At 38.3% G+C, this 11148-nt stretch overlaps 1 protein-coding gene across 1 annotated transcript in view; it reads right to left on the bottom strand.

Moving 5' to 3' along the window:
- Window positions 1–1606: 1606 nt before the first annotated feature.
- PCSK5 (proprotein convertase subtilisin/kexin type 5) overlaps window positions 1607–11148 on the bottom strand; it is a 220019-nt gene continuing 210477 nt past the window's right edge. Inside the window, exons 30-37 of the mRNA XM_057372770.1 lie at window positions 10532–10749; window positions 9287–9523; window positions 8584–8814; window positions 7374–7551; window positions 6153–6370; window positions 4108–4223; window positions 2586–2772; window positions 1607–2016 (exon numbers count right to left, since the gene is read on the bottom strand). Of these exons, the coding sequence (XP_057228753.1) occupies window positions 1622–2016; window positions 2586–2772; window positions 4108–4223; window positions 6153–6370; window positions 7374–7551; window positions 8584–8814; window positions 9287–9523; window positions 10532–10749 (1780 nt within the window). The 3' untranslated portion in view covers window positions 1607–1621. The remainder of the gene's footprint in view (window positions 2017–2585; window positions 2773–4107; window positions 4224–6152; window positions 6371–7373; window positions 7552–8583; window positions 8815–9286; window positions 9524–10531; window positions 10750–11148) is intronic.

The raw sequence follows: 11148 nt of genomic DNA, 5'->3' as shown, positions 1-11148 counted from the left end.
TAATTTCATAAACTGAGAGCCCATAAAGAAAATTRCATTACATCTGTCACTCCGGTTTTAGATTATTCAGGCATAGCTGGGAATAAGCCTTTGTAATGTGAGGAGGTATGTCAAAGCACATTCTTACCATTGTGTTACGAGCCATCAGCAACAATAATAAAGCATATTGTTAATTTGAACAAGTTTAGGAAACCAGGATAGTAGTATCACCTTTCAAACTGATTTTTCAGACTTCTTTCCCTCTTCCATTTTTTTTTATTTTACAGTAAAAGAAAGCAAGTATGTTTCTGAAGTACCTTGCTGTTAAATATTGCTTCACAACTTTTGATAAATATAGGTACTTGTTTCAGCTTTTGTGAAGTCACATTATTTTTAATTTTTCTCTCTTACTRAAAGCACAATGACTAGAAGGTTAAAATTAAAATTGGAAGCAATAAACCTCTCAAAAAAACCTCTTTCATCTTGCAGATGGGACTGTCCTGAGGTCTTTTGGCATACTTAATACTGAAAAGTCCACTGAGATATTGAGCTATGAAAATCTGGTATTTTTATACAATTCCTTTGTAAACACTAAATCCATGTATATAACCTTACTGGTTTTAGAGAAGTTCCCCACTGAAAACCTAGAGAAACTGAGTGAATGAAATTTAATAAATAATACCATTTTTAAGATAGTTAAACAATTTATTAATTCCTAACAAAGGGCCATACTTCTCTTTAGAATTATAAATTTTTATTTGCATAACAATAATAATAAAAATTACCAGGTAAATGCTAAATATCCCCTTTGCCATTATCTGAACATCCTGAGCCATTTACACCACTTGCTCATGGTCCAGGGTGTGTGTGTGTGTGCCATGCTCATAGGCAATATTGCCTTTCATTGTAAACCAAGAAATTAAATGTAAAATTCAACATTTTTTGACAAACACTGCAGCAAATATTAATCAGAGGCTGATATATAAAATATTTTTGTTACATTTCATACAAACTGTGAATAAAATACAGTTACAAGGAGTAGTCACAATCAAAAACCTTAAAATACCATGTCATAAATACATGAATTCACAGGAAAGTATGCTATAAAGATTATAAAGAGGAACCTGTTTGCTTCAGGGAATACCAGGTTATATGGAAAAAATCTAGGTAAATTCATCCAAGTTGCCTMTTCCATTATGAATTGATGAGGAACTCTAAAAATAGTAAACTACTGGCCCCCTCTCCACTGGCATTCAAATAGATACACCCATCTTGCTTATCACATTTCTAGTAGTGATTAGCAAGGTTCTCCATAAAGGTTTGAAGCAAAATTTGTGTTGTGTGTTTGAAGCAAAGCTACACAAATACATATCTGGGAAAAAGGATTTATTCTCCACACAAATGCTTAGAAACATAATCTCTTAACCAGACCATATCTGGAATGCTACTTAAGCCTAGAAAAGATTCATTCAGAAAAAAAAAAAATGTTTTTAGAAGTTATTCTACTCTCACAATAACTTTTAGCAAAAAAATTTGGAGCTGAGCATGCTATCAAGGAACTAAACATATCAACTTAATAGCCATAATTTCATGGGAAAAGCATAGAGTAGAACTAATTTACTGTTAGTAAATTAGTAAAAAGTTATCTAAATGAATAACTTTCATCGTCATATTCTAGCTCATCTTCCTCGTCATCATCCAAAAGTCCATATTTAAATTTGTGATAAATTGTACCATCCTTGCCCATGTACACAATGTCGTCTTCGTCATCATCATCTTCATAATCTCTGTCCCTGTATTCAATCACTTGATCCTCCTGGTAACTGGGATTCTTGTGATAGTTGCTCACAGAGGTTTTGGAGTGATTTGTTAGCTTCTCATASCGTCCTTTACTGACAGGCTGGGTTTTGGTTCGTGCCTTTCTCCAGATGAATACAATGGCTCCGATGACAAGCAGAAGCAAAATGCAAGTGATAACAAAGAAAGTAGTTTTGCTTTTTTGCCCAGGGGGTAGAGTTCTCTGTAATACACAGTCATCTACAATAGCAATTAAAAACAAAAACAACCAAAAAAAAAGAAGTCAAAACGAGCCTGTATTTGTGTGTGTGAGTCTTAAAAAAGTGTTTAAAAGTCTAGTACACTGTTAAGGACTACATTTATTTTTAATAGCAGTCAACAAGATACCTAACTTTTCTGGTACCACAATGGTGTTTTTGTTGTTCTTGTGTTGTAAGGATATCACTAAGGGAGTTGAGATATGTAGCCTTCATTATTTGATTTGAAATAATGAGAAAGAAGCAGAAAAGCTAGCAGGTGCACAAATGCAATGATTCAGATGTCTATTCATTGAAGCAAGCTAATTCATAAACCAGTCAATTTATGAAGCGCTGGGCCGTTTAACACAACAACTGTGAGTGCAAGAAGTTGCCATCTACAGCACCAGAACTACTGGCTGTTGTTTGTGTAAAACTTTTCCTATTTTTGATGCAGCAGTAGAAATACATTGTTTACCAATAGCATGTTTTCACTCTAATCCAATTTTAACTGTCAGTATAATCAGCCATAAAATGCTTCAGCACTATTCCTGCCCTTTGGCATGGTCCTACCTTGTGTGTCAYTGCAGTCACAGCACTCTGGGGTTCCTGCTGGGTCAGTGTTGCTGCAGCAGGGCAGGCAGCGGCTTTCCTCCAGGAAGAGCTGCATGCTGGCTGGACAGACTGTGCAGTTGAGAGGGCCAGGTCCCTTGCACTCTGTGCATGAGCTGTCACATTTCTCACACTTCAGTTTGTCCTCCTTCAAACACAGAACATGAGCAATGCACCTCTAATTTGTGTGATTTGGCCTGACCTGGCATTCTATCCTGTCATTCACCCTTTGGGTTGTCATCTCTGGGCACCATGAGTGTCAATGTGAAAATACAGTAGCAAATTCAAAATTTCCTGTTTTATGATTTCTCAGTGATCTGCTTGTAGGAAGGGGGCATAAAGTGTTACAAAGCTTAGAGATCTCATCTAGCCAGACAGGAAATTTAAATTAATTCATATCTTTAATGTTTTTAGCCAGAAAAGTAACTGACATGGAAGAAGCAATATGAAATACTCTGGGAAAAATAAAGCTGAGAGTATGGATTTTTTCTTTACTCAGGGAAGAAGCAGAAGTAAAGAATAAAGGTAGTTARAAATTTTTTAGCAAAGCAGATTTCTCTCAGATTGTGTTGCTTTTTCTACAGAAATAGCTTGGATGAAATACTCCTCGTAAAGTCCAAACTTCTGGGAACCTCTGTGTACAAAGACTACCAGATGCCACACACTGCCTTGCAGTGATCACACTGCCTTGCAGAATGCTCTGAAGTCAGGTGTTTTGGTGTTTCCAATGTTCACAGTTCCTGGCCATGGGACATAGAGACTGTAAAGATCTGGAAACGCCAATAAAATTTCACCAAACTTGCTGTTAAGATTGCAAAACTGTTTATCCTGGATGGAAGAACCATCCAGATTAAAGACGGGAGGACTACAGCTGTTCAAAATTTCTTAAACTCAAAGCTTTTGTGAAGGCCTCTAGATTTCTGTGGTCCTCAGCCTCAAATAAGGCTATTTTCTCAGACTCAATGCCATGAAGTAGCCCGGACAAGAAGATATTACTGGACAGAGACTCCCGGGTTTGTAGCATCTCAGGCCAACAGGCATGTCTTGCTGCTATATTCTTGAATAAACACCTTTAGAAGCCAGTTGGTGTGGGAATCTGGAAAGTGAGGTGCCCAGATTTATGGTAGAGACCCAAACCTAACTGTAATCCTGCCCTATGAAGAATATAACTGTTAACTTCAGCCCGTCCTTCTAGTAGAAGTTTCTGCCAGCAAAGTTGTCAATCAAAAATGTGAAAGGATTTTTTACAGAAAAGACATCAGAAATTCAYGAGGAAATCTCAGTTATACTGGAAGAAAAAAAACATTATCATTAATAGAACTGATCTGTTATCTTGCTGACTGTAGAGTAACCTCAGAAAGATAAAAAGTTTCCCCTGCCAAGAGAGAAAAAAAGTAAGCATACTTTGAGATAGGCACCATTAAAAACTCAGAGAAGAGCAATGTGTTGTTTGTGTTTGTACAAAGAGCCTGCAATTAGGTACCTTTTGTCCTGGTGTCTCCTGGACTTTGTATTCACCTACAAAACAGTCTGAGTTGCACATTCCATCCATTAAACTGTAGCTCCACACACAAGAAGTGCAGCTGAATGCTCCCTTCCCTAGAAGGGTGAGTAAAACAACAATGTTACGACAGGAAATATTGTCAGCTAACATCCTTTAAAAATCATGACCACTGCTATGAAGCAAAAGAGTCTTTATTTGTCAGWGGCAACAATCTCAGCATGAAGAGGTTAGTATTACAAAAGGTTTACACTTGTCTTGGGGTTTCATATGCAAAGAAAATTTATTTCTTATGCACCTTGAAATCCAGGAAAAGGTGATTTTGGAATCAGTTGTACAGGGAACCCCTGACTATTCAGGAAAATAAACTGGGTCAGGGCATTGAAGCAAAATTGTGGAGAACCTTCACCAAATGCTGTCTTTTATGAAATCCATACTTATTTTTCCTGTTAACTGTTTGCAAACAACAATGAATTAAGAGATGTTTATGTTTGAATAGAAAAATTAATTATTTAGTTGCATAAAAAAAAAAGTTATTCCCTAGGTGCAACCAGAGCACCAATGCACCTTGTATGTCAGAGGCTCTTTGGAAAGAGATGCTGCATGGAATATTTCTGTATAACACTGAGGTGATGGGTTTGTCTTAAGTATCAAGATGCACCTCTCCATTTCCCTGCACCTAGACATTTTCTGCCATTGTCTGAAAGGAAGAAAATGAAAATGCAAGTAGCTGACATAAGCAGAAGTTAGACCACGGATGTTAGCAACCTTCTCTAAACACAGAGCACGTACTACGTTAGTGTATGGGGTTTTCCTTACTGCTGTAGACAAAGAGACACCATGCTCTTTGCTCATGCATCAGTAATGCAGATGCATTTCAGACTGGCTTGTGTTTCATAATTCTGTCTCTGTAATTATAATGAAGATCTGTCCCATAGTATKTATTTCAAATAATGTGAAAAACAGAGGATGTGGTCTGTAAATGAAAATGTCTATCTTTTTTTTTTTTTTCCCCAAATTTCTGCTACTTTTTACAATCTTGTTATACAATTACATTGTAAAAGTTCTTGAATGTGGCTTCATTTTAAGTTTTATTTCTACATGTATTGTTTTGTTGCAATTAGYCATCTGTGCTATCTAGCATATCCACTGTCCAAAAAAAAAGTTTGTGTCTTACAATGTGATATGGTCTAAGCTGCAGTGTGGAACCCATTAGCTATAATCTCATGTTCTTCTGGTAGAGAAGGACTCCTAAAGGGTCCAAGAGGATTAATGTTTTTTGTTTCAGAATTGGTTTATTTAGGAAAACTAAGAAATTGAAGATGAGTGTGCCACAGAACAAAATAGATGATCTCTGAAAATTAGCYTTGAAAAACACATAACTAGCACTTTTGACTTCAGTTCTCCTTTCAACCTAAAGATATGCTTTGTGGATCTTTACTCTTCCTATTGTAAATTGCAAAGATGTGTGGTTGGAATGAAGTTTCTTGTCTTTCACAGTGTAGCAGACAGTACAACAGCTCAAAGAGTGAGCTATTTTTCAGTCATTAATATTTGTGTGAAAAAAATGATCCAGCTCTGTAAGCAAGGGAGCCCATTTTTTATGAAGGTGATAAGCATTTTTGCAAGAGGTCTGGCTGCTGGAAAATTCATTGCTGCTGTCTGTTTTCTTCCATTCATTGACTTGGCAAAGTGTGACTCAGTCCCAACCCTCCCTGTTAAGTGACTTCTGCTTGTGTTCTATGCTGGTAGCAGCTCCGGAGAAAGTTTTGCTCTGGAGGARTTAATATACTTGTTATCAATGCAGTGGAAATAAAGTGGCATCATGGAGAGTGAGTGCAACAGGGCACTAAGAGCCAGACAAAGCCCAGCAGCCCCCGGAGAGGTCTGCACCACCCACTGTGACTAAAGTCAGGGACAGAGTGATAGCACCGTGTGTGGTTCATATCTTTGTGAAGCGTATCCAAACCCTGGAGCCGAGATTTTGATAACTCCATTTTTGCTCAAAACAGAACATTCSCTTTTACCTTCACAAGTTAGACAGGAAGAGTGGCATCTTTCGCAGACGTTGTTGTCCTTGTTTCCGTAGTAGTASTGAGGACAAGAGCTAACACATTCGTTCGTGGAGTGCAATAGGTAGAAGTACGTATTACAGGAAAGACAGTCTGTGGGTCGAGACCCCACACACTCCTTACAACTCTTGTGGCATCTCTCACACAATCCAGTAGAATTTTGTGCRAAATACCTGAAATAGGTCAGACAGGCATAGCTTTGCATAAAGGCCAGCAGTGACAGGAACAGTAACACTTCTTTAATCCTTAGCTTTTTACTGTGATTACATCAATACATAAAGTTTATACTAAAATGAACACAGATATTGGTAATCTCAGTGAAAAGAGAATTAATTTCCTTTTATTCCCCTTGGCCACTGGAATTCAGCTACAGCACAAGACTCTGCATGGAGTTTAATGCAAAAATTTCTAAAATCTAAAGTTGAATTGAGACGAAAGGTGTAGAAGTAGGAAGGATTTAAAAAAAACCCCTCAACTCTGTTTCAACTGTGTTCTCCTATTTTGTGTGATTTTGCTGAGATATGGTAATTAGAATTTTCCAGTTTAATGGGCTGTGTGATTGATTGAACCAATGTGATTGATTGAACTCTAATTTTAAATTAAGTCACCTGAAACAGAAATCATAGGTTCACTTTATAAATTTGGATTTTACAAAAGAATCTGAATTCACACTTTGAACTTAAATGARTTAATTGATGAAGTTTCTCTCTAGAATTATGAGTGCTCAGTTGAAAGTTGTTTTAATGGTTGTTTTTATTATCACCCACTATAAGCATTAAATCATAATAAAAAAAAATAACCTTATTCAAACTTCACATTAAGTGGAGACCACAGTGGAGCTTGAAGGCTTTTCTGCCTGTGCTCAGGTCGACTGACATATAAGTTAGTATACTTGTTTGGGTTCACACTTTTCTTTTATGGAGATAGCTAAGAGCATCATCTGGGTGTATGCATGTCCATACCACATCTGAGTAGTTCCCATTTGGGCACCTATTTAAAAGTTTTCTACTGTGGAGGGACGTGTTCCCTCACTTATGTACTGTGAAAATACAAGGAATTTTCTCCTGAAAACAAAACTCAGTTCTATTCCACTGATATAGAATGCTGCAGAATGATCTAGTTTCTCAAAGCTCTCTTTGTGATGCAGTCTTAGCAAAAGATCTTGGACTTACTTACCCTTCTGGACACTGTGTTACGCATCCTTTTCCTTGTTTGTACCAACCCAGTTTGCAGGAAAGGCACTGTGAGCTGTGTTTTCCAGTGCAAGTGTCACATGACCTGTGGCACGCAAAACATTGCCCCTCCTTGCTGTCACCATAAAATCCATCTGGGCATGTTTCCACACAGGTTGTGTCTGCACAGACAGCAAAGCAGAATAACACATTGTATTCAGTATTTGTGACTATAAAACATCTCGTACAGTTGTGCTAGAGCAAACTGTCTATCAGCAGGAGATGCCRACAGATAATGTATCAGAACAAGAAAACTGAATGTTGGGGTATAGTAATTATTTTTTTATTCTTGTCTATTCATTAGTCCTAATTTCTGTTCTTTGTGCATATTAGCAAGCTCTTTAGGACAGGCAAGATTTTATCTTTGTGAAATATAAAGGAGCTTAAYAATGAGCAGCAGATGTGCATTCCTTCAAATAATCAAAAGTAGTAAGGCAACTTTTTATCTGGATTGCTGTGTTCCTTAGATTCCACTCTAAGCATCAATTTGATTTCATTCTGTGTAGATGATGAATCTGTTGGTAAATAGGAGACAGTAAATAGGCAGAGAAGAAATGTTTTGGTTTGGGGATTATAGAATCTTTTCCCATTAGTTCCTGAGATRCTATAATGTCAAATCTACTCTTTGCTCCAAAGTCAGAAAAGTCATTTTGCACTGCAAYCACCCACTAGATGCTGGCCTAATGATCCCTTTTTAATAGATGTGTAAGTACTCCTTTGCTCATCAGATTGCTGCAGGGATTAAACAAGTCAACAAGAAAATGTGCACCTTTTATGGATACATCAACACAACAACAAGAACAACAAATTTAATGATAGCCCTCTTTTAAAGGTCCTTATAGGAAACAAGAGGAAGGGTACATACCAAGTGAATGAAACATATGAGTTCCATTTAGTTATGGTGTTAGTTGCTAGTAAGAAGTCCTGCACTGGGCCCAGAGACTGGCAAGCCCTGCCTCACAAAGGGTTTCCATGTAGCCCTGCTGAAGAAATTATCTCTGCACAATTTATTTACTTGTCATGTCCTCTTTACAGTATTTATGGTGTTTAGATTGGTTGATGCAGCCCTAGATGCTTYACAAATGTGACAAAAACTTGTTTATTTCATGCTCTCAGTGTAGAATGAAATCCAGAGGCAGGAGAGAGACACTTACTGAGAAGATAGTGCTTATTTGCACAGCTAAAACASTGGTGTTCAGTGGGTCCCGAGCAGYGGAAGCATTTTCTGTGGCAAGGTTTGCAGGTCTGGGTTTTCTCAGTGTAGTACTCAGTGGGAGAGCAGTATCCAGCTGATACACAGTGCCCATCGTGGCTCAGTATCTGTCCTTTTCTGCAAGTTAAGCAGGCAGTGGAGGAGGAGCAAGTCTGACAGGTCCTGTTGCATGCTGAAAAGGACAAACAGCAAGAWTTTCACCATTACTTGCTTTCTCTCAGGGTATTATTACAGCTTTAATTTTTGAAGGAGCAGCCATAATCTCAGGATGAAACCTGAGGGAAAGAATTTTCAATCTTATGCAAGTAGATTTTCGTTTGTATCATCACTGCTTTTGTAACACTGAATACAGTCTCCAGCAATTCTCAGCAGCYCTGCAGCCATTCTCAGCATTTTGCCAGAGTAGTTGCCTGTAATAATAAACACATGCACCCTTGCTATCGCCCTCTCTGCTTTGTTCAATTTTTGGTGTTCTACCATAAGAGTGATTCTTTTTCTACATTAGCTATCCTCYTTGACTGCAAGACACTGGTGCCAACATTAGCTGTCACACGCAGGTCCTTAGAGAGTAGACCTAGGGAGGGACYTTTAAGAAGACTCACTTGTATCCCAGTACTTGTTTGAGGAAAACAACAGCTACCAACCTTGGCAGTCTTGGGTTGCTTCTTCGTAGTAAGTCCCTTCAGGGCACTCTTTAAAACACATGCCACTGTAGAGGACAAGCAAGCTGTAAGTGCATGCTGTGCAGTCATCAGATTCCGGCCCGGTGCAATCCTGGCAGTCGGTGTGGCAGGGAAAGCAGTGCTTGTCTTCAGCGTAGAAGTGTGAAGGGCATTCCTGCACACATTTTCCCTCGTGCAGGAAAAACTYGTCCACACACTCTACAAGRAACAGCAGAACACAGGTTAGCAAATAAGCAGCAAATTCTGACCTAAGTGCAAGAAAAGGTAAATCCTAGGAAACATTGAATTCTGTGTTRTTTGTCATTACAGAAGTCAAAACACCTAGAAAAGGTAGGACTTCCTTTTTCAGATCTTTGTCCTCCAAAACACCTTTATTGGCCCAACCCTAAAATGGTATCTTTTGTGTTGCATCAAGAAACTGGGGAAAAAAAGCCACTTGCTCAGCTTTGGTGATATTAACCAAGCCATTTGATGCTGATATATAAATGGCCTTTTTCTGACATATTTCTGCATTAGGAACTTCCTGCAAAATCAGGAATATACATATCTGAAGTTTTTTTTTTGTTTGTTTGTTTATTATTAAAATATGAGTTTAGCTAGAATATATTGACCTAAGTCTGTCTTTGCCTAGAGCTGTATTGAACAAGTTGCTATTTTATTATGAGTATCAGGTTTAATATATTTGTTTATGGTTTGTTTGGTTGTTTTTTTATTTCWTCCAGGTTTATGTTTCCAGAATGGCTCACTCAATGTTAACTATCTTGGAAGTTTTTGGGGGAACATTCAGCCACACCAGGATACCAAAGGCAATCCTAATACATTTCTTTACAGGGATTTCTTTCTCTAACTGGAGTGGTCATTTGCAAAAATCGTTAAGAAGTGTGAAGTTCAACCAAGGTAGGAAAGAAGCATTCTCTTTCACACTGATGTACAAATGCAAGTTTTTAGGGTTGGATACACTAGATCTGGAATAAAACAAACCCAGCCGGAATCTCCGAAGAACCACAAGACCAGGCAAAACAATGTGAAATCTTTACAGTTTAACCATTTAGTCTCGTTGTAATCTATTTTAGAGATTAGCAATGATATGTACATCACTTTTTTGATTTTTGCACATTACTGAATTCAGATGTGTTTTTCCACCAGTCTCTCTCCAGATAGATCCAGGGGTATTTGAGTCTACACAAGAGCAGTTCTTTGTAATACCTTTGCATATTTCGCCATGAATACACTCCTGACACATTTCAGGGCAGCGTWTGCAGATTCCTTCAGAGGCGAAATGCTTTTCTGAGCAAGCAGATTTACATTCCCTGTGCTCCAGAAGCAAAGGACTTTTACAGGACAGGCATTGGGTTGCACTTCCCATGCATGTCTTACAGGATCCGCTGCATTCCTTACAAGTCTCAGAATCATTAAAATATCCCCTGTGAAATGAAAAAAAACCACAAAGCAATCTGCTTGTCATTCCGGGCTATGAGAATTATAACTTTACATGAGACTCTCCCAGCACACACACTTGTGTTGATTTTGCTTGGCCTGGTTTTTGGTGACAAGGGCGCCACAAAGTTGGGCTCTGTGAGAAGCTGCTGGAAGCTTCCACCATGTCCAGCAGAGCCAATCTGTGATGGCTCTGAAAATGGCCATGCCACTGGCAAAGGCTGGGTGAATCAGAAATGGTGTTAACAGCTCTATGACAACATATTTAAGAAGAAAACGAAGAGAGTCACAGTTTTTTACTAGCCAGGGAAGAGGAAGAGGTGAGAACATGTGAGGGAACCAACATGGAGACACCAAGGACAKYGGAGAAGGAGGGGCASGGGRTG

The sequence above is a fragment of the Malurus melanocephalus genome, unplaced genomic scaffold (genome assembly GCF_030028575.1).
Source record: "Malurus melanocephalus ecotype Western Australia unplaced genomic scaffold, MMel_1.1 scaffold_7, whole genome shotgun sequence".
NCBI classification, from domain to species: domain Eukaryota; kingdom Metazoa; phylum Chordata; class Aves; order Passeriformes; family Maluridae; genus Malurus; species Malurus melanocephalus.
Note: the sequence above shows the minus strand (reverse complement) of the source record. Positions and strands in the feature narration are given on the sequence as shown.